The sequence below is a fragment of the Protobothrops mucrosquamatus genome, unplaced genomic scaffold (assembly GCF_001527695.2).
Source record: "Protobothrops mucrosquamatus isolate PMUCROS unplaced genomic scaffold, P.Mucros_1.0 scaffold1535, whole genome shotgun sequence".
Lineage (NCBI taxonomy): Eukaryota > Metazoa > Chordata > Lepidosauria > Squamata > Viperidae > Protobothrops > Protobothrops mucrosquamatus.
The window spans coordinates 89190-112795 of record NW_015387706.1 but is presented as its reverse complement, the minus strand read 5'-3'; the positions used below and the strand labels follow the sequence as shown (position 1 = coordinate 112795).

Here is a 23606-nt window from a genome sequence, read left to right as displayed (position 1 = left end):
TGAAATAATTTGAGCAATACAGTCTCTGTGATCCTGCTGAGATGGAAGATTGGAAACCGATGCTGTCTGGCCAAGAAGATTTAGATTAGAACAAGGGTGTCAAACTTGCCGCGTCATGTGACATGTTGTGATGTATTGTGACTTTTTTTCACATTGCCGGAGCTGGGGTGGGCACGGCCTCCACATGATGGACCAGCAGTTTGACACCCCTGGATTAGAAAGTGCTGCTCCCCTAGGTCTCAAATAAACTATAGAGGAGGGAATTATTTGGTTGATTTAATTGTTTTAATCAGCTATGATTTATGCGGTGCATGGTGCAGAGACAACCTTGGTCATTGGAAATAATAATGACAACCTTTTTTCCTTTTGAGGGGTCCTCGGTGCTCTCTGAGCTTGCTTGTTTTCTTACAGACATTTCGTTACACAAACTACAGTAGCTAACATTATCAGTGCTAGTAAGGAGTGCAGTTTTCTGTCATTTTATCTTCTAGTGCAGGGGTAGTCAACCTTGGCTCTTTTATGACTCGTGGACTTCAACTCCCAGAATTCCTGAGCCAGCTTAGCTGGCTCAGGAATTCTGGGAGTTGAAGTCCACGAGTCATAAAAGAGCCAAGGTTGACTACCCCTGTATCTAGTGGCTTGCCTGTCAGTATTGGTGGGGGGTGGTCTTAGAGATACTTTGGTTGGGCTGTTAGATGTTGGCTTCTTTGGCAGTTTCTGATTGGGGTATTGCTTACTTGATTTTTGTTCTGGAGTTAATCCATGCTGATACTGGTGGAGAGGTGCTTGGGTCCTTTTGTTCGTTTTGGGGCTGGGTGATAGTCTCTTTTGCATAGTCTATAGATGTTGTTAATGTCTATGTGTCTGTGGATGGCTGATTTGTCAGAGTGCCAGACTTCTAGAAAAATGCCAGGCTTCTAGAAACAACCACTATGTAGGACAAACAGGCAGAAGACTGGCAAAACGCATCCACCAACATCAACTAGCAGTCAGAAGACATGATGAAAATTCTTTAATTTCACAACTTATAGACAGATTTAACCATAGTTTCAATTGGGAAAATGTGACCATCCTAGACCAAACCAAGTCCAAAAACGCCAGGGAATGTCTTGAAGTCTGGCACACTGACAAATCAGCCATCAGTAGAAACATAGACATTAACAACATCTATAGACCATGTAAAAGAGACTATCAGCCAGCCCAAAAAGGAACAAAAAGACCCAAGCACTTCTCCACCAGCAATCAGCATAGATTACCTCCAAGGTTAACATCAGACTAACAATCAAGTAACCAATGCCCCAATCAAGAAACTGCCAAAGAAGCCAACAGCAAACAACCCAACCAAAGAATCTCCAAGACCACCCTGACCAACACTGACAGGCAAGCCACTAGAACAGTGGTTCTCAACCTTATTAATGCTGCGACCCCAACCAGTCGTAAGTCGAGGACTAAACCGGTCGTAAGTCGAGGACTAAACCAGTCGTAAGTTGAGGACTAAACCAGTCGTAAGTCGAGGACTAAACCGGTCGTAAGTCAAGGACTACCCAACCGGTCATAAGTTGAGGACTTTCCCTGCCCGGGAGTGCCGCACATGCGTGGTTCCGCCCCCTGCGCCGGCCGAGACGGAGCAGGCCGACCACCAGCTGGCCCAGCCCAAGGGAGGTAAGGCACCCGCTGGAAAAGGGGGAAAAAAATGGCAGACAAAAAAAATGGCGGACAAAAAAAATGGCGGACAGCCTTGCTTGGCGACCCCCGTGAAATGGTTGATCGACCCCAAATGGGGTCCCGACCCACAAGTTGAGAACCACTGCACTAGAAGATAAACTGTCAGCAAATAGTATTCCATACCAGCACTGATGGTGTTACCTAGTTTGGGTAATGAAACGTCTGCAAGAAAACAAGCAAGCTCAGAGAGCACCAAGGACCCCCAGGTCAAACCTGAGCTACAAATATTCTCATTTATTTTTTCCCTTTTGTTTAGGAAACTATGGAGAGAGTGGCATGGAAGCTTTCAAGGAACTGGCTGCGCAGGAAGGCCTTTGTATTGCTCATTCAGATAAGATCTACAGCAATGCAGGAGAAAAAAGCTTTGAGAAGCTGTTACAGAAGCTCCGGGACAGGTTGCCAAAGGCCAGAGTTGTGGTTTGTTTCTGCGAAGGAATGACTGTCAGGGGAATCCTCATGGCTATGAGACGCTTGGGAGTTCTTAGAGAGCTTCTACTGATTGGGAGGTAAGTCATGTTCCTTTGCTTGCTGTCATATCGGGATGAAGAGGAGGAAGAAAGGTAAAACCACTGAGCTTGTTACTGCTATAAATCTAGAGTTTAGAAGTAAGAACTCTTCTGGAACACCAAGACCACAGTTTAGGCTTATTTTCCATTTCTTGTATCACCAACACCTCACGTTATTTTTTGAAGATAATTTCCATTTCACTTTGCCCTTAAAATAGCAGAGCAAATTTTAAAACCAACCAACGTTCTCTGGACAGGTTGCATAAATGAACAAAATGTGCTAAGTTGAGTACTAAAGATGGATTACATAAACACCTTCTGGTAAAAAGAAGCATCATGAGCTAGTAGTACGGTCTTACTTTATGTAAGAACTTGTTTTATTAGTTTATGACATACGTTGTGGATTAATAGAGGAGGACAGAGTTGACCTTGGAGAAAATACATGGCAACCATTAAGACAACATGAGCTTTGTCTGGGAAAACAAGACAGCGGGAGAAAGAAACTCAAGATTGCCCCACCTTGATTCTCTTTGGTATAAGAGGGAGGGAAGGCAAAGTACTTGCAGGCTTTCAAGAATCTGTTATTTTGGCCTAAAATAATTAATAAAGTAGAGTTCCGCTATTTCTTGTGGTATCTGCTTCCTGACCTGGCCTAACTTGAAGAGCTGACAGGTTTTGAATACTGATTCTTCCTCTTTACACATATCCCTACAGAAAGATCTCCAAATGTTTCATTTTCAATGGCTTGTTGTCTTTGACATATCCAAAATTCTATATCCACCCCAGGGTAGCATGACTAACTGAAATCTATGCAGTTCTTGCTTCATTGAACTTGCCAGCTGTGTGGTGCTTGATAACCACATTGGTCTATATTTCTCTCTTCCCTCCAAAATTAATAAAATGAATATTTTCAGTTAGAAATGAAGCTCTTTTATTACTTCATCCAATAACTGAAAACATGTATCATAATTAGAGATCCTTCTATATTTTTGAGTATTGAAAATATCATGAGAGCAAAAAGGTTTCCCAGGGAATGAAAAATTATATACATACAAAATGAAAACATTTTGATAATATTTCCAACATGCAGTTAATCTTGAATGCTGTGAGTATTTTATTTGAGTAAAACTGGCAACTTGAAATATAATTGAATTATATTTATGCAGGAAAACTCCGAATATGTTTGAGAAAAGTCATGTATTTTAGTACAAAGAAAGATCCATTTCTGCATTTTTCCTTTTGGGCTAAGCTAGAGGTGAGAAAGACTTTTAGTCAAGTATATGGATGATTCCTCTTTTCAGGCAAAAGCAGAAGCAAAAGTAGGTGTTTCAGATGATTCCACAGGTAATAGGTACAGGTGAGACAACCCTATTGCTAGTCATCAAAAATATCATGGATTTGGCAATCTGTGTCAACGGTAGAACTTGTTAAACCTTATGTCTTTTAAACATCATCCACAGATACCTGTTCTTTTTCTTCCAACTGCCTGAGGGTTTCAACTTGTCAGTGTTTCAATTTACCATTTCTTATGGGCCCAATGATGTATCCCTGCTCTCAGGAGTGGTAGACTGAGCTGTCAAAAAAGAGAATAGTAATCATAGGAAGCTTAGAGTATTCCTATTTCAGCAGGTACAAGTACCATGAAGCCTGTCAAAATAAGGGGAAGAAATTTTAAGTAAACACTTTTTTCCTCCAGCACATTTAATTCATAAACCTAGTGGCAGATGTTGTGAGAGTAATTCTCCCCCTTCCCTAAACAATTGCAAAAACTGCTGAATTAGGTAAATATATTTTTCCTTCCTTCCTTCCTTCCTTCCTTCCTTCCTTCCTTCCTTCCTTCCTTCCTTCCTTCCTTCCTTCCTTCCTTCCTTCCTTCCTTCCTTCCACTCAGACATCTGTATGGGCACCCAATATGCCTTCAAAAACTGATCTTCTCTCCTTCAAACATGCCATCTTTGAAAGGCCCAAGATTGGGAATTATGGACAAAAAGGAAGTATATAATGTTGTAATTATATACTCTCCAGTGATTGCTTCGGGAAGAGAAGTTAAAGAATTCTTTTACAGTTCAGTGATATTTATAAGCTTTCTCTCCCCTGTATATTAAAAACTTGTATCTAGATATCATGCTACCAGGGAGAGTGTATGATTGTTCACTTCAAAAATCTACCTGTTTAAGTTTCAATTTCTTCCTTTATTTTTTTCTCATATCTTTCTTTCATTTATCTTGTCTTGTGCCACCTCACGTCACTTTATGTAATAAGTCAGCAAAGGAGAGCATTAAAAGAGGAGGCTTCATCTGCTTTTAATTCCACATAATTCCTTTGAAATGTATAGGTTCGTGCCTACAGATATATCTGTAACAATATCATTTTCATAACTATAGTAAGATGATTAAAAAAAAGAAAAAAGAAGAAAATGTACAGCTTGGAAGAAAGGACAGCAACTTTCTCTCACCCACCCACCCAATATTCATCTGAAATTTTACAAGTTTCTTAGTGTCGCCTCTGTGCTGCAAGCTCAGATGGGAGCTGTCATGTAAAGCTTAAACTGCTTTTTAAATTGCTTGACAAACTGAAAGAAGTCACAAAATCTGAGAAGTAAACATATTAATAAGACAAATTATGATGTCATTTTTCACACTGGCAAAATCTGTTTTTTTAATAACTGAAATAATATTTTGGCTAATCTTAATAAAAGCCCTTATTTTTCTAAAACAGAAACTTGATATGAAGACAGATAATACTGACATTTCTGATGTCCTTGAACTGTACTGAAATCTGTAATGTAATGCACTGAGTTCCTTGGACCATAGGAATGCATTGACATCTTTCATAGAAGAACCAGTGAAATATTTAGTGACAGCTTCTCTTATATTTATTTATTTGAAAATATTAATTGCCTGTCCCAATCCTGATAGATTCTTAGAGAACAACAAGGCCAGTACAATACTATCTAAAAAGTATGGATACGATGACAATAAAAAGAACCATCTAATTACAGAAGCCCCAAATCAAATGAGATCTGAAAACACATTTGAGTAAGGTGGAAGGCCTACGAACCTCATTAAAAATAGAAAACTTCAATAAGTTCATATAAAAATAATTACACAAAAGTTCAGTCTAATAGTACCAAGAGCTGTGAAGAAATATCCAAACTACTATAGGAAATTAATTTAAATGTTTTTTTCCCAATCACCAGCAAAAATATTCATGCAGAGCTTCCCACCTAGGGAGTAATGTGTGAGTGTTATTGACTTTTGTTGGCTATCAGTAAATCTAGTTTTGCACGCAAGAACAATACAAATAAGTTTTATTAGGATTATACTGATTTCTCAAGAAGATTAGGCTATGCTTTTATATTCAGTGCGGGATAGTGCTTGCATTCCTTTTATACAAAGATTGAAGCTGCGTACACAAGACACATTGGTCTGACATCTCCATCCGCAGTCTGTGGAACAAAGGAGACAAAACTCCACTCAAGATGTGAACCTAAGTTTTACACCTTCTTAATAGTATCCTAACTTCAGCCCAGATTTAAGATCTCAAAATGGTGCTGGGATAGCAGCAAAAGTTATTAAAGTTGATAGTAGCAACCTTCCACACAGTGAGAGTTATGTCTTTTGGAATGATTTACCAGTAAGTTGAACAAAGGAGAAATAAACAATGGTGCAAAGGAATAAGATGGGGGGCTGCTTGATCCCAGATGTCACCTGATTTGGAAATGTGGCTGTGCCAGAAAGTCTGTTTCTGTAATTACAGTAATATACCAACTACAGCATTTTCTGAGCTGACTAGACATAGCAACAATCATCCAACCAATCTTGACTCCTGTTCTGCACTGTTATCCTTGAAAAGTAATTACCATTAGTATAAGATGGGTGGATAAACCAGCGCCAGATACAGGGAAGATATAATTTCTCTTATGATAGTTTCCCTCCTTGGTTGCCAGTTACCTTCTGGGCACAATATAGAGTGCAGATCTTGGTCTAGTGGCTAAGTCACCAGGCTACAAAGTGGGAGAGTGTGAATTCTAGTCCTGCCTTAGCCATGAAAGCCAGCTGGGTGACTTTGAGACAGTCACTCTCTCTCAGCCCAACCCACCCCCCAGGATTGTTGTTGTGGGAAAAATAGGAGGAGGAAGATGTGTTGGATATATTTGTAGCCTTGAGTTATTTCTAAAAGTAATAAATCTGGGATACACATAAATAAAATATTTAAACTCCTTCAACATTTTTTTCTGAGAAACTGAACCTTGTGTGTCTTCAGTTGGTTGCTTGTTACAGAATAGTTTACTTATCTTTCACTCAGTTGACTACAGTGTACGGTATATTCTTCCTTTCCCCTTTTGTTGCTATATTGATTTTCTGTCTTCTCTGGGTAAAATCATGTCTCATTTTTCTATCTTCTTAGTCTCTATGTCTCTTATGAATTCTTAATTTACATTTCTATTTATTGCTGTAGCTTGACTTAACTTCGGCCATATCCTTGTTTTACTGCATTCTTCTGCTGGTGCTCGAATTCCCTGCCTCTCCATCCTCCGCCAGCCCTCACAAAGGCCCTTGTTAATTGCTTGCAGGTGCTATGCTTTTCTTTAGCTTTCTGTTGCTGGGTAGAGGGGGCGGTTTCGCAGCCTCCATTTCTGGTCTGCTGCTATGCTGACTTGCTTCTTCAAGCCTCCTGTTGGATCTTTCGTCTTCTCGGTAGTCTCTGTCAGCTCCCTGTCTTTACATTCCAAGTTTTGCCTTTTCCGGGCTATCAAAGGCTTGTCAGCATTCTGGACTTCATTTTTCTAGATGTTGCTGTGGCAACTTATAAGATCCTCAATTCCTTTGTCCTTCTCTCACAACAAGCTGTCATACTGCTCCTGCTCCAATGACTCTCCAGCCAAAGGTATTCTCACCCGGCCACTGCCACTGAGACTTCAGTTGCTGTTGCCAGTCTCCGGGGTTCTCCCAGCCTTTAGCAGAGTTCTCCAACCACTTGCTGTTCTTCATACACCTCATTTTCTTCATCCTTGTGCCCATGCCACAGTCCTCTGCACACTTCCACTTTTCCATTAGTTGTGGACTTCACACTTTACATGTGGCTACCCCTTTACACAGTGGTGGGATTCGAATATGTGAACAACTGGTTTTATGTGTGGATGCCGCTTCCAGAAGTCCATTCTGGGCCTGGACAACAAAAAATTAGCTACCGGTTCTGCCGAAGTGGTGCAAACTGGCTGAATCCCAACACTGCCCTTACATAAAAGCAGAGGTGAGATTCAAATACCTGAACAACTGTTTCTCTGCGTGGATGCCGCTTCCAGAAGTCCATTTGGGCCTCTGAGGCTCAGAACGGACTTCCGGAAGTGGCATCCACACACTTCCGGTGGGTTTTTCTGGGCCTGGGAGGCCTCCCTGGCTCAGAATGGACTTCTGAAAGCAGCATCCATGCACTTCCAGTGGTCCGTTCTGGTTCTTGCAGAAAAGGGCTAGGGCTTCAACCAGTTTGCTGAAGTCAACAAGAAATTAGCTACTGGTTCTGCCGAACTGGTGAGAACCGGCTGAATCCCACCACTGCATAAAGGATTAGACTAGGGTTGACTTTAAACAGGGAGGAAGAGACAGAGATATTTTCTGTTTCCTCTGCATTTCCTCTTTCCCCACATCTCCACTTTCTCAGTGTTTAGGAAGGTGGCAAAGGCACATTTCTTCCTCCAAGATTTGAACTGTTCATTTATCTCATTTTAATTTATTTCATGTTAATGTCTGACTGTTATTTGTGTTTTAATTGCATTGAAGTTGCTGTATAATGCAACTACTCTAAGCAAAGAAAGAAAGGCAGGATATAGATCTCAAATTAGTATTAATTAATTAATTAATCAATCAATTGGTCAATCATCAATCAATTGAAGCATGTGTGAAATAAGAAAACCAGAAAAACTGGAACAAAGAGTGTTGAAGTGAAAATACCAATCAGTGGGCCAAGCACTTCAAATCAAATAGCAGACCATAAATGAAATTATTAAAAGGTACCTAAAACAATGGATTTGCCGAAACCGTGGGATTCTCCAAATGCCTAATTTCTAGGCTCGTTCACAGAGCCTGTTTTCTACAGCTTGAATATTGTTTATTGAAGACACGTCCTTAGAATACAGACTCCATCTTCTCACCAGCCGAGTTCTGAAAGAACCTGAAGTTGACACAAACTTTCTAGTATAAAAGCTGCCTTTTCCCTGGCCAAAACAGAGAAAGGCTTATTTGGTCAATTGATGGCACATCGAGAAGAGGCAGGAACTGACACAAGCTGAGGTGGTGTTTTGTTCAACTATAATTAGTTTAGCCTATCTGTTGCCCCTTCAATGGGGTTATAGTGCTTGTTCTGGAGTGCTGTTTTGGCTGCAGGGGGAGAGCAGAATCTCAGTTTCTACAGCCTTGATTTTGATTTTTGATCCTTGATTTTCTTTTCAAATGGGTCTATTTTTCAGTGGATAAATCTGATTCTGTTTAATATAAGAGGACACAGAAGTATACTCTGACAGAATTTCAAGTTTCTATTAGTAAAGTGGCATTCGCGAAATCCTTGAAAGCCTACCTGGAAGGGTAAACAGTGGCAACCAAGAGAGAGGCAACAATTTTAATTCTTTGCTACCACCTAGAGGGCATCCAGTTGATAAGCCAATAATTGTTTTGGAAAAAATGAGGCTTTCTCATCATAGCCATCATCATTCATAGATGTTCAGTATGAAAATTGGCAATGGCTTTTTCTGTGGTTGGGGACGTTCAAATTTTGGCCCAAAAAACCATGCCAATCACTGCCCTTACAGTGTCATGCAAAGGAACTGTATGAACAGCACAGCTGTTCCAGATGCATTTAACAGGCATGCTATTGCAGCAACACTATTTATGCTAACAGGATTTCCTTCTTTCTCCAGAATAGGAGGAAATCATGGCAAAATGTCTGCATAGATGACCATTACAGGTTTATAAATAGAGTTAATAGAAGAGAGATGGGGTCATTGGCATAGAAAATACAACCCAGTCAAACCTCCCATGTAGTACTTAAAATTCAGTAGAGAAAGAGCCCCAGATTGGCTATAATTTCATAAAGCGATTAATATAAAGATGTCCATGGTCATGCGTATATTCATATAGCTGTCAAAAGTATAGAAGTTTATTAGAACTGTGGTCATGCCTCATATTTTCATGATGAAAACAAAGAACAAAAAGCTTTTGCTAGAGCAGAGACATATTCAGAGGTATTTGTTTCAACTCCTTGGTCAACACAATGCAGCTGTACCGAGGTTTAAGGAGACACATTGCTGGCAGGGAGTGGGGATGGACTTGGGGCATTCATTTCACTGAAATGTTTATCATTCAGGACAACAGTCATCAGAGTGCAGCTCCTGAATTTTTAATTTAGAAGTGCTACATATATAAGATTGGTAACAATACATTGGAAGCATTTTGTTATATTGGGATGCAGGCAATCTTCGACCGGGAATGGATTTTGTGCCTCTTGGTCAGAAATGGTAGACAGGTCCATCATATTGGTATTTGATTTGTGAGTGTTTTAAATATGCAAACTGCTGCATTAGTCCAGCAGTTCACAGGAAGGGCATGTTGTAGGCATGTTGCAAAGCATCCCTCTGAAACTACTACTGAATTTCTTTGCATGGTTACTTTGAGACTCCCTTCCTTCCTTCCTTCCTTCCTTCCTTCCTTCCTTCCTTCCTTCCTTCCTTTTGTTTGTTTCCTGGAAAGCAAATTATTGATTACAACGTATGAGGTATTTATGTGGATAATACCATGTGGTTTCTTTATTTCAGTTTGATAGCTGAGCTTTTGCCTTATATTCCGCATTGCAATCCTGGGTAAAAGAAAAAGGAAAGAAAGAAAAAGGGAGTCTAATTTGGGCTGGTAACTGCATTGTCCAGTAGCATTTCTTACTGGTTGGATGATACTTACAACTTTTGGTTTTCAGTCAGTGATAGGCCTTCCCCATTGCAGTGGCTCTGCATTGTGTTTGTATGTGTAGAGTCGGATTGGGGGGGGAATGCTTCCCCCCCCCCCGTATTCATAAAGCTTCAAAATCCTAAGAACATAGAATGGAAAGGTCCCGAGAGATAATCTAGCCCAACCTCCTACCTAGTGCAGGAATCTACTCCTGTAACAACATCCAGTCTCCATTTAAACATCTCCAAGGAAAGAGAATCTACTATCTCCTGAGAAAATCTAATCCATTGTTGAGCCACTCTTACTGTCAGAATATTTTCCTAACTTCCAGCTGAAATCTATTTATAATTTAAACCCGCTGTTTCTTGTCCTATTTTTCTGGAACAGCTCTGAATTTTTTTTGCCCTTTTACATGACATCCCTTCATATAATTCAAGATGCCTATCATGTGTCTCTACAAAATCTGATACTCATAATGCACCTAGATTCTTCTGTTTGTTTTGATTAACTCCCTATCTAAAGAATCTTAGATGCAAATGATCATTCAATTCACCAATGTTTGCACACACACACACACACACATTATACATATCCCACACACACACACACATATATATACATATATATTACAAGACAATAAGTAACACTGATCACCAAGAGAGTAATTAAAAGTGTTTAAAAGCATCTAAAAGCATTAAAAGCATTTAAAAACATTTAATAAAATACAAAGTAACCAAGCTTTCATCGGGTGCTCCCGACATCATCAGGGTCCAAAAAAGGCGGTACCTGGGAGGAACTTATATGCAGTCTCTAAGTGCCTGCATCCGGCTACGCGAACGTGTAATCGGACCCAGCTCTTTAACTCTTTGTCAGAAAAAGAAATTTGGATATATATATATATATATATACCATCTATTGAGGACAAAACTTCATCCAAACTCCATAAATCTACCCAAAGTATTCCTACTTCACATCCAGTGTTAATGTTAATTTAAAACAGAACACCTATAGTTCAAAAATAAATGTGTTGAGATGAACAAATATCGAATGAATTCTACTCATCGGTGCAATTACAGTGAATATAAAATGAGCTCCAGATATCTGGAAGGGTTCAAAGTGAATTCACAAAAAATTTGCCACCTTAAATTGCAAAGTCTTTGGTTAACTCTGTGAGAACAGCAATAGTTGAGACAAAATAGTTGTGACATTTTGCTCGTAGAAACCCTTGAGTTATCGGAAGACAGACCTGGTGGACAAATTGGGAAGGAGAAAAATTTTCAGGTAAGAGATAATTGGGAATAAAGGACAAACTTTTCATTAATATGATTTCCTCCCTCCCCAACTAGTTAGAAATTCCAGGACTCTGTTGTAAGTTCTTAGGATTCACAGGCAGACACTGTACACCCAGCCCTTCTTGCAAATGTGTGTTTATATATAGCCTGTCAAGGATAGAAACTAAGCAAGTAGCATTCAGTTAATGCATAACAACAAAGCTTAATTTTCCTCATCTTTTTCTCTCTTCTGTCTTTCAAAGGAATGTAAATTTCTTTATGGCCTAATTGATTTGCCATTCCAAAATTAACTATCTCCCTGCCTGCTATAATGTTGTTTCCGCTAATACGTTAGTGTGTCTGTTCTAAACTAAAGCTTTCCGTGAAGAAGCTTCTTGGATGAGAAGTGAAATGTCTTCCAAGAGAAAAAAGAAAATCCAGTTGCCTCATGAAAAAGCACCTTTGGGTTCCCCTGTAGCTATTTCTAAATTCTCCAATGAATTAATCAAAGATTTAAATTACGTAAAACTTTGCTGGTAATCTCTTGTGACTAGCACAATCTTGGTCTACTTTTTTGGTAGCTTTGAATCCCTTTGTCCCTCTAAGAATTCACCCAGATGCCATGCTCTCCTTCATTTTGCAGAGTGATTTCTATGCCAACTCCACTTCAGTAATCTTAACTCCGCCTGGAATCTGATTCCTTCTTAATCCCATCTTGGTTTAGTAGCTCTTTTTCCTCTCCTGATCTGAATCCATCTCCAATGCTCCAAAATTTCTCGCAAGCTTCTTAACCCATTTCAGTTTCTCCCTCCTGTGTGAGACTATATATGTGTGAAAACCTCATCTGTTTTTCTCTCAGCTCTTTGCCACTTTCAAGTTTTCACCCCAATGATAGTTTACATGTCTGTGAGATAACATGACAGAGTATTAGATGATGTCTACATCTCCATTCTGTTACAGGCAGATTTACTTTCACTTGGGATTGTACATATAATATGTAATATTTTTTTCTACAAATAGACAATCAAAGAATGTGAAGCAAAGATCCAGCTAGACGAAGCTGTAATTTCAATCTCTGTCTCCCACCTTTTTTCCTCTGGTTACCTCTGTTTGTCCATAATAATCACATGAAAAAAAGAGAGACAGCCATTTTTGTCCCTGCTATCACCTGCTATGTCACATTCCCATCAATGGCAAATTTTCTCATTAGAAGGGGGAATGTGCAAAAGGTAGTTCTGTTCTAACAGAACAGCCTGACTTACTGAATCTGGATTACTGATTCAGCGGGATTTTATATTTTATCTGGAGTCCATGTATGTGGACCACATTGGAGTTCCCTCAACCTATCCAAAAGAAGCATCAAGAAAAAATGCTTTTAAAAGGTTAGCAATTACCTTAGAGAATCACATAACGATAATTCAGTTATGACATCACTGGATTTTTTTGCCTTATGACCCAAGACTAGGAACAACTGTTCTAGCAAATGAATACACAATATCATGCATCTTAATATTTATGATCCTGCAATATCACTATTGCAATTCAATAAAATTCAAAATACAATAAATGAAGCATGCAAAACAGCCATACAAGGGAACAAACAGAATGCTCCAATATTGAGGTGATATTGAAATAATTGTAACATTAGTTGTTGCTGCACTTTGAGGAAAAAGATCCATTGATAGAGTGAAGAATTTGGCAAAGATGTCACTGTAAAGACTCTTAGAAAGGCACAAAGCCAGACCACAAAGTGGAATTAATATAGGCAGTGCTTTTTTTGTTAAAAAAAAAAAAAGTGCCAGAACTCACACACGTCATACAACCCACCTTGCCTACCCTATAAGGTTCCATCCCAAAAAGGTGCCGGAACTCCGTTCTGGACGTTCTATGAGAAAAAAAGCCCTGAATATAGGAATGTCAGGACAATTGTAGCAAGCTCCTGACTCACACATGCAGAGAGAGTTTGTAAATTTGGAGTCTAGTCTGGCCGCTTCCGTGCAGGATTCTATCAGAATACCCAAATTTTCTAAGAGCAGTAGGAAAACAAAAGACGGCACAGAGAAGAGTAGACCATGATTCTTGTTTCCTTTGGTATACTTAGTTGACCTTTGTATTTCATTTCAGTAAAATGATTAATAAGAATCTATTACACAGACTTGTGGATGGTGTGTGGGTTGGTCTGCAATACATCTTTGAATTCAGTGGTAGTGAACATTGTTTACATGAAAACTTTAAAAACACCTTCTGTCTCCCTCTGTACCAAAAATGTAAGGAAAGAGTTTTTGCATTTAATTGTGGAAAAGTTGATTGTCTGTATAATTACTGACTTTGTAATAAGCCTGTTTACCTCTTTCATTGAAAGGGTACTTTCAGATGTTAAAGACCTTTTACTGCATAGTCATCCAATTAATTAAGGTTTTTATTCTAGAATGTTAAAGCCAAGCAACTGCTTTTATTTCAAGGTTTTCTATAGGAAAAGTTTCATCTCCAAAAGCTAAGATGCCAAAGCCTCTCCATAATGAATGTCAGAAACAGGAATGGTGGAAATGGAAAAATTATTGCTGAATGCTACAGGTTCATTCTACTTCTTGCTAGGGAACAACTCAACCTTAGAATTTATTCTAAAAGGCAAAGTGAATTATCATGAACCAATTGGCGGGAAGCTATGAGATGTGAGAGGGAAGTTTAACTGGATAAGGCAAATTCAATTCTAATAAGTTTAGTAGATCCGGGAAGAGAAAGCTGGAATAGGGAAAACATAAATACAGTCCTGTCATAAAATGAGAGGAAAACCACATTGTTAATATTTCACTTGAAAGCCACACATGACTATTTTAGGAGAAATGTGGCAGCTGGTCCTCAGTCCCTATCAGGACAGTCTTATTCAGCACTATAGTCAGGCTGGGATCAGGGCTACTCATAGAGAATAACTTTGCCCCTCCTTTCCCTCTCCTTATTTATTTAGCATCTTGTTCAACAAATGCATATACTGCCCACCCCCTTAATGCTCTGGGTAGCTTGTAAGGTCCAATATAGCAGCAGCAACCATAATAGTGTTAGAAGTAAGTCTTCATCCTGGTTCATCCAAGCCGGGAATAAATAAGCAAACATGGCAACTGCTTTGGGAAGAAGGTTACAGTTTATTAAATGCAAGAAAGTTGGTCCTTGCAAGAAGGAGCAGAGGAGAAGAAAGAGAGGGAGCACATGGGCAGAAGGTCTTTTTATACCCTCTAGCCCTGCTTGGAATAGTTTCCTGTTCCTGTGGCATGAACTTTGAGGCTATTTCTGAGTGTTTTTCTAGGCTTTGATATCTGTGGTTTAATCCCATTAACATATCCTGCTTCCCAGGTGATGGGGCTAATGACTCTTAAGAGCTTCTTTTGTCTTGAGATCCCTGGCTCCAAACTTCCTGATGGTTCCACATCTGCATATGTATAAGACCAGCTACTGCCCTGGGCAAAGAGATGAGGCCAGGTTTGGTTTCTGCTTTTCAAAAAATGCTTTTAAAAAAATCCTTTTGGTGAACAATATCTTTCTTTCTGCCTTTTTAATATTTCCTTCTCTGGGCTAACTTCCCACAATAGTAAAACACACACAAAAAGCTAAAACAATATCATTGAGTTCTGGAAGACAACCATAAAAGGCCTCCTAGCCTATGTGAAGTGGCAGCCTTGTCATCAATGTCCAAGGTTCAGAGCCACTCAGTAACCTCACAAATGGAAAAAAAATAGTAAACAAAATAAGAGATTTTGCATGCACATACTTGCAGCTTTGGTATGCAATGAAGTTAACTACTTAAAGCGTAATGGAAGCTGGTTCAAAGGCAATTTGAGGAGACTTGTGCCACAGAGGTGGTCCGTCATGTTTTGCTGTCTGAGGCAAAGAAGCGCGCACACACATACACAGACACACACACAGTGTGCACACTTCAATTGCATGTACTGTATGCAAGTTGACTGAACTGGTATTTGAGCTTGCCTCATTACACCATCTTTATGCATTTGAAGGCAAAACAATAGTTTTGGGTTGAAGGACAGGCTATGCAGTACCCAGCAAGCTTTTACAATCTTCCAATAAATGTTTTGCAAGTTATTGCTTCACTTTTCCAAACAGTAAGGCATTTATTGTATTACTAAGAGCATGAGAACAACGTTCTTGCAACTCTCTACTTTTTTGTAATAATTTTATTGATGTTTTAATAGACATAGTAAAATATATAATCAGGGCTTTTTTTCTCATAGAACGCCCAGAACGGAGTTCCGGCACCTTTTTGGGATGGAACCTTGTAGGGTAGGCAAGGCAGATTGTATGACGTGTGTGAGTTCCGGCACCTTTTTTTTTTTTTTTTTTTTTTAGAAAAAAAGCACTGTATATAATAAACTAAAAGAAAAAAGTTTAAGCAGAAAAAGATAAATCAAAGGTACAAAGCCAGGCGAGACCTGGCTTAAAAACAGTAACTGTGAGAGGGACCTTGGAGTTCTAGTGGACAATCACTTGACTATGAGCCAGCAATGTGCAGCAGCAGTAAAAAAAAGCTAATACAATCCTAGGTTGTATAAACAGAGTCATAGAATCAAGATCACGCGAAGCATTAGTACCGCTTTATAAAACCCTAGTAACACCACATCTGAAATACTGCAGCCAATTTTGGTCACCATATCACAGAAAAGATGTTGAGAGTTTAGAAAAAATTCAGAGAAGAGCAACTAAGATGATCAAAGGCCTGGAGATTAAAACATATGAAGAACGGCTGCAGGACTTGAGTTTGGTTAGTTTAAAGAAAAGAAGAAATAGGGGAGACATCATAGCAGTGTTCCAATATTTGAAGAGCTGCCACAAAGAAGAGGGGGTCATGTTATTCTCCAGAGGGCAGGACAAGAAAAAATGGTTGGAAACTGATCAAAGAGAGAAGCAACCTGGAATTAAGGAGAAACCTCCTGACAGTGAGGACAATTAACCAGTGGAATAACTTGCCCCCAAAAATCGTGGGCGCTCCATCACTGGAGATTTTTAAGAAGAGGCTAGACAGTCACTTGTCTGAGATGGTATAGGTTTTCCTGCTTGAGCAGGGGGCTGGACTAGAAGACGTCCAAGGACCCTTCCAGTTCTATTCTAATAAGTAGAAAAGAAAAAAAAGAGGAAAGGAAAGGAAAAAGAAACAAAGACAATAATAAAGAAATAGCTTTCAACCTTCATCCAGAATTCTTCTAATTCTACTTCTGTGAATATTTTATTTCATATTATTAATCAGTGTTGATTTACTAGCCTCTGTTCTGTTATTTCCGGTTCTGGATGTGGTTCTTTCCAAAACTAGTGCATTCTTTTTAGATACTTTCTTCCCATGGACTTGGACTTGATTTGTAATAGCAAATCATTCAATAGCAAATCATTCTTCCTTTGTTTTCAGTCTTCGTATATTTGTGTAAGTAGAGTCTGTCAATGTCACTACATAAATGAAAGATATGGTTCGTTGTCATTATTTTTCTAGTATTCCTATCCAGGGCTTTTAATTCTGCTTGAGTTTAGTCCACTATTCTGTATCTAATGGCTGGAATTGCTCAGGTGTTAATAGTCTTGATTATATTTCTGCCACAGAGTTTGGACTTTAAGATCACTCTCAAAATGTATTCACTTCCAACCTACTGTTGACTTCAGTGTGCTTGATATTGTTAGTTTGAAGTCGCCCAAGCATTTGTAGGTATTTCTTCATCAGACTGTTGATTTAATTTGCAAAGGGCATTTTAATTCCTTCAGTTTTCTGTTTTTCCCCTGTTGATCATAAGAGTGGCACATTTGTCTGGTCCAAATTCCATTGCAATATCTTGGTTGTATGTATGGACAGTGTTGAATAGTGATTTTATTTCAGATGGTGTTTTTTCCATCCAGTTTCAGATCATTTATGTAAAGGAAGTGTGATAGCCTGAAGATATTTTTAATGTTTGATAGCCGTGGCCTGACTTGTTCAGTATTGTTGACAGAGGAATCAATGCAATGACAAACAGTAATGATAATAATAAGTCTTCTGTTCTGCTATTTCTGATTCTGGATGTTGGTGGATTCTTTTCAGAATTTCTCTTCCCTTTTGACTTGATGTATAATAACAGATCATTGTCCCAAATGTACTTTTTTCAACAGCAACTGGACTTTCTTGGTTTTTTTCTTTGAAAGTGGTTCACTTCTGATCCAAGAAGCTTCTTCAGTTCTGACTGACTGGTGGGGAATGGAAGTTAATCAGAACTGAATAACTGATAGCCATGATTATCAAACATCAAAAGTACCCAGACATAGTGACCAATCTTGTATGGATTTCTGTTAATTGTGTCTCACCATATTAATATTGGGAGAGATTTAATATTATTTTCTCCCAAAAACCATGCCACTTTACAGGCTAATATACATAAATGATTTTCCAAAGAATATCTAAATTAATTTTTTTACAGTGTTGCATGTAACAGAAAAATGTGACTGAGAAAATAAGAATAAAACAAAATAGGACAAATAGGAGAAGGAAAAAGCATCACGACATGAATGTGGATACATTCAGTTGGATTTTATTTAGATTGAGATGTGCCACCAAAGGCTAAGCAGAGGATAAATATTTCACTGGAATTCAATCAGTCAGTTCTGCTGCTATTTCTGTCATCAGCATTTAAGTAAAGAAGGCATGGAATGTTTTATATGCTATCATCAATCAGTTGTTATCTACTGGATAGGCAGAGTTTACAAAAGAATGGCACCTTGGATGTGATGAAAGCTTAGAAGAGATTGCCTACAACAATGGTGGAGTCTTTCGTTCACTTTCTCCCATATGTCCCTCAAATAAATGACTGATATTTCTGTGATCCTTTCCAAATAAAAGACAGTATCTAAAGGACTCATTCAGAAACAGAGCAGACTTGTCAGTTGCTCATCAATGATGTCTTAATGAAAATCAAATGGAAAAGAAAACATTGTGTGATGGATCAGAAACCCATCTTGTTTTGATAGTATCGGCTTTTTAAAAAAGCTAATGACTTGTTATTATAAAAGATAAAGTTTTCCCTTGTCTGGTTGGGTCCACATTAGGGGGCGGTGCTCATCTCTGTTTTTTAGCCGAGGGAACCAGCGTTATCTGAAGACATTTCCATGGTCATGTTGCCGGCATGACTATATGCTGAGGTGCATGGAATGCTGTTACCTTCCCACCGAAGTGGTACCTATTTATCTATTCACATTTGCATGCTTTCAGACTGCTAGGTTGGCAGGAGCAGGGGCAAAAATGGGAACTCACCCTATCACACGATGCTTGGGTCTCAAACTGCCAATCTTCCAGTAGACAAGCCCAGCATTTTAACCACTAGGCCACTGTGCCCTTGTTATTATAATTGTATCAACTAAGTGGGCTTCATAAGAGGTGCAATGTTATTTCTATGTTATAATAAGAATAGAACACATCTTTGCTTTTCTCTAATAAATACCATACCAATTCAACAAATATTGTGCCTTATAAGCTGGTTTTTGAAATAGGATGTAGGATGGCTTTGGGGGCAAGTCATATATTTCAAGGTGGTTTAAAAGTAATGCCAACATTCAAAGGCACAGTAAACTTCTCGTAAGTCATCAAGAAACCTCCTGGAGAGCATATGGTGGCTGATAGCCCTAAAGGATAGGAGCCAATCCAGTTGGAGCTGGTATTGAAGTGAGCCATCCAGAGTCATTTCAAAAGGAGATGGGCAGCAAGTACATTTAATAAATAAATAAGAGAAGAGTGAGCTACAGTAAGCTCTTAAATGGTTTTTGTTGCCCACATCTTATAACATAGGCATTGGAGTACTATGAAGTAGGGCAGCACTCATTTTCAAGTCCTAGAGTTCCTTTCTCAGAGTGATAAGGTCAAATGTGTAATTGTTTTTGCATTTTGCAGGATAGTGGGGATTTAAGAAGGAAAATGGATTTCTTAAGGTTTGCAGATACTTAAAGCACTTATTTCCTGCAAATCTGTTAGAGAGAGCAGGGAGGAGGGAGGGAGGGAGAGAGAGAACCAATTTGGCATAGGATGACGGTATTGGATTGGCACTAATCCACACTTGGGTCCAAAAGCTCACTGGGTAACTCTGGGCAAATTCCTCTCTCACAGAGCTGTTGAAGTCAGGTAAAACAGGAGAAAGGGATACTGTATATACTGCCCTGAGCTCCTCTACAAAAGACGGGATATAGTCCTAATAAATAATAAGTAAAATTAACATACTGGGTCCAATCCATTTTTGCAGTGTGGTCTTTGCTTCACAATGCAAATGAAAGCTATGCACCGCTGTCTTCTCATCTTATTATCTCTAAACAGGTTAATAAGACTTTATTTTATAGGAAAGTATCTTGATGCCAAAAGTTTTGCATTTTGATGTTTCAGCAGTCACCCTGCTGCTGCGATACAATTTTATTTATTGTTAAATGCTAAAACCATGAATCTGAATTATAATTCCCATCAGCTCAACCTGCATTGTCAGGCTTCATACAAGGGCTCAGCAGTAAATCATAGCTTTTCAGACACTTACAGTAACTCCTTTTCCGACCTTGCTTTGACACAGGTCTCAGACACAGCTCAGCTAGATGAGAATTTTTTACTTCAGACAAATTGAGAGCCTTAAGCATTCCCTATTGAGTGAAAGATGGCAGAGGCTAAACATGCTTCAGAATTTCAACTCATGACTAATGTCTTCATGGCCTGGAGAGGCAACTTAGATGATGATTCTCCCTGGCCTGGTTCTTACCTCACCAGTCTCAGCCTTTATTTTTTATTGATTTAACAATTTTTTTTAATAGCAATAGCACTTAGACATATATACCGCTCCACAGTGCTTGACAGCCCTCTCTAAATGGTTTACAGAGTCAGTATATTGTCCCCAACAATCTGGGACCTCATTTTACCAACCTCAGAAGGATGGAAGGCTGAGTCAACCTTGAGCTGGTGAGGATCGAAACTCTGGCAATTGTCAGAATTAGCCTGCAATACTTAATTCTAACCATTGCACCACCACGGCTCTTGATTAAAATGTTGATTACTTGCTTCCTGTGGACTGTGGAAAATAGAAAGACTTGAGTTTTCAGACTTAGCAGGAGAGAAGCACTTATTACCTTTTATCTTTCATATCTGTCTAATATAGGCAAATAGTAGAAAATGGTAGGTTTTAATGTATAGGTACCTTAAAACCATCCATTCAATATATGTGCAGCCAGTGCCCATTTTGGCCATGTGGGCTGATGAAAATGGTTGGTACAACCTAAGGGGAGATGACCAGATATGGAGAAATTAAGGAATTTAGTTGAACTCTCTGTAGGCAGATTTTTCTTTTTCACTTCCAAATTCACTTTTCTATTTCATATGCTGTCGTAAGTTAGAGTCTTTTGTCCATCCTTACTGATGGACTGATTTTTCTCTTTGGGATTTTTAAAAAATTCTTCGGGTATCACTCCGACATTTTTTTTTCTCTTGATAAATTAAAAACTCATTTAACACTTAGCCGATTGGTTTGAATGAATTGTAGTTCTTGGAGGAAGAACCGGAAAGAATCACTCCTGAATGGAGGGAAATTGTGACACTGATGATATGTTTTCTTGCTATAAACATCAGCCTTCATGCCTCACAACACCGGCTTGCCATTTATTGGATGTTATATAAACCAAATGCTTTTCTCTTCAACGAGAAGCCACTGTTTTTTTTGGGGGGGGGGGGAAGCGGGAAGCTTGTTATTTTTGCTGCTCCTGTGTTCCTGGTATAGTAACCTTCATTTTTATGTGATCTGACAGCAGGATGAGTCCCTTGGCTGCTTGGAGAAGAAACCACACCCGTCCTCCCCCCGTAATGGCATCTTCAGATAGAGGGTTCAAGGGAAGAGAGAAATGAGAGCAGAATCAAATCTCTTTCCTTTTTCAGACAGCTTCTCTTATCCCCTTCCTTCGTTCCAAGCCTTGCAATGTTACGTGGAGCAGAATATATACTTATGCTTTGGTTGAAATGCTTTGGAACAGCCTCTTATTTGCTTTTAGGCAATAGAAAGAAGCATGACCCTGCAGTCAGATTTGGATATTCACTTAATAGCAATAGGACTTATATACTTATGTACCGCTTTACACTGCTTAGCAACTCTCTCTGAGTGGTTTACAGAGTCAGCATATTGCCCCCAACAATCTGGGTCCTCATTTTACTGGTCTCAGAAGGATGGAAGGCTGAGTCAGCCTTGAACCGGTCAGGATTGAACTCCTGGCAGTCGGCAGAGTTAGCCTGCAATATTTCATTCCAACCACTGTGCCACCATGGCTCATAATATCACCCAACCTCCAAAATTATTTTTTTAAAGCACATGCAAAATAAATAACATTTTAAAAAATCTTTAAGGTTCTCTTTGCATCTTTTCTCCCTAGTCCCTTTTCATTTTGAAATTAAAGGCGGTTGATGACATTGCAGGTGGGCTTTCAAGCATATATCATACAAATACTTTCTCCATGAATTGACTACAACTTTCCAAATAATTGCCCATTCAGTTGCAAATGGGGGAGTGTGTCAGTGCAATGCAAGGAACAGCCTTAAGTAGTTGTAGACATTTGTTGATAAACATGGAGGAAGAGGCTTATAATAATAACTTCAAATCAAATCTACTTTATCATGGTGACTGACCAGAATTCTATGAGTTAATTAATTAAAATAATTAAACAATTTTTATTTCAAATAAAATAAAGTCATAAGTAGGTCATCAGGGAATTCAGGGCATAACAAAATGTAGCTACATTCAAAGAAACAAAATCATACAGTCTGATGAAACTAACTGTACATAAAATAAATCAGAATTGTTTGGGTATTTTGCCAGATAGAGAGTTATAGGAAGTTGAATATAATTGGCATGAGCTATGGACTCAGGGGATCCTTTTCTACAAGGGCATAATCTTAGCTCAGAAGAGATGGGTTTTTTTTTTCTCTTTCTCTTTAAGAACAGTTCTTGGGAAGACATGAAATTATTATGGTTGGTTGCACAATCAACCAGATGTTTAGACTGGATTTGGCATTTTTATCCACCTATCGACTCCTTCTCAAGGGTCTGGAATAGGCATATGTGGATGGTGTTATAAAGATATTGTCACAAGCTGTAAGCTATTCCAAATAAAGCTGCCTTTTGCAATTGACTGATTTTGTCAATGCCGATGGTGTTCAAATAATGCTTCAGATATTTTGGGATTATTATGGTTCATCACATATTCAGCCAGATGTATGTGGCTTCAGCCCAGAGCATATGGAGAAGTTCCGTGAAGATAGACTCCAGCATGACAAAACCTCTGGTTCTGGTAGCTGACCCAGACTGGATCGTGCAGCATTCAGCCAAATGTTTAGACTGGATTTTGGCACTTATTTTTTTGACCACCTATTAACTCCTTCCCAAGGACCTGTGATAGGTAGATGTGGATGCTTGAGGGTATTAACGATATCATCTCAGAATGTAATCTGTTCCGAGTAAAGCTGCCTTTTGCAACTGACTAATGGTGATTTTCTTAATGCCAACAGCGTTCAGATAATGTTCCTGATGTTTCAGAATTGTACCCAAGGCATCTATTACTATTGGCACTACCTTTGCTTTCTTTTGCCATAGATGTTCTATTTCTATTTGCAGCTGTTTGTATTTTGTGCTTTTCTCCACTTATTTCTCTTCTGCTCTGCTGTGTCCAGGAACTACCACATTCACTATCCAGATGTTTTTTATCTTTCTTGTTAACTCTGGGGTGTTATGTGGCAGATGCCTTTCTGTCTGAATCCTAAAGTCCCAAAGCTCTTTAGTTTCTGTATTTTATATTACTTTCTCTGTTTTATGATCCTATCAGTTCTTGTTTGCAAGCAAATGGTATTTCTAATACACTTTGCTACTTTGTCTTGCTTTATTATTATTTAAATTTATTTATTTATTTTCTGCCTGTATTGTTTTTACAAATAACTCAAGGCAACAAGCATATCCAACACATCTTCCTCCTCCTATCTTCCTCTCAACAACAACTCTGTGCGGTTGGTTGGGCTGATAGAATGTAGGGTGGGTTGGGCTGAGACAGAAAGTCATCCAGCTGACTTTCATGGCTAAGGCAGGACTTGAACTCACAGTCTCTTGCTTTCTGGCCTGATGCCTTAATCACTAGATCAAACTGGCTTCCAG

At 38.9% G+C, this 23606-nt stretch overlaps 1 protein-coding gene across 1 annotated transcript in view; it reads left to right on the top strand.

Annotated features, from left to right (window-relative positions):
• The window catches only part of GRM1 (glutamate metabotropic receptor 1), a 147041-nt gene that overhangs the window by 47276 nt on the left and 76159 nt on the right, over positions 1–23606 (top strand). The window contains exon 2 of the mRNA XM_015822363.2: positions 1982–2231. Within this exon, the coding sequence (XP_015677849.2) occupies positions 1982–2231 (250 nt within the window). The remainder of the gene's footprint in view (positions 1–1981; positions 2232–23606) is intronic.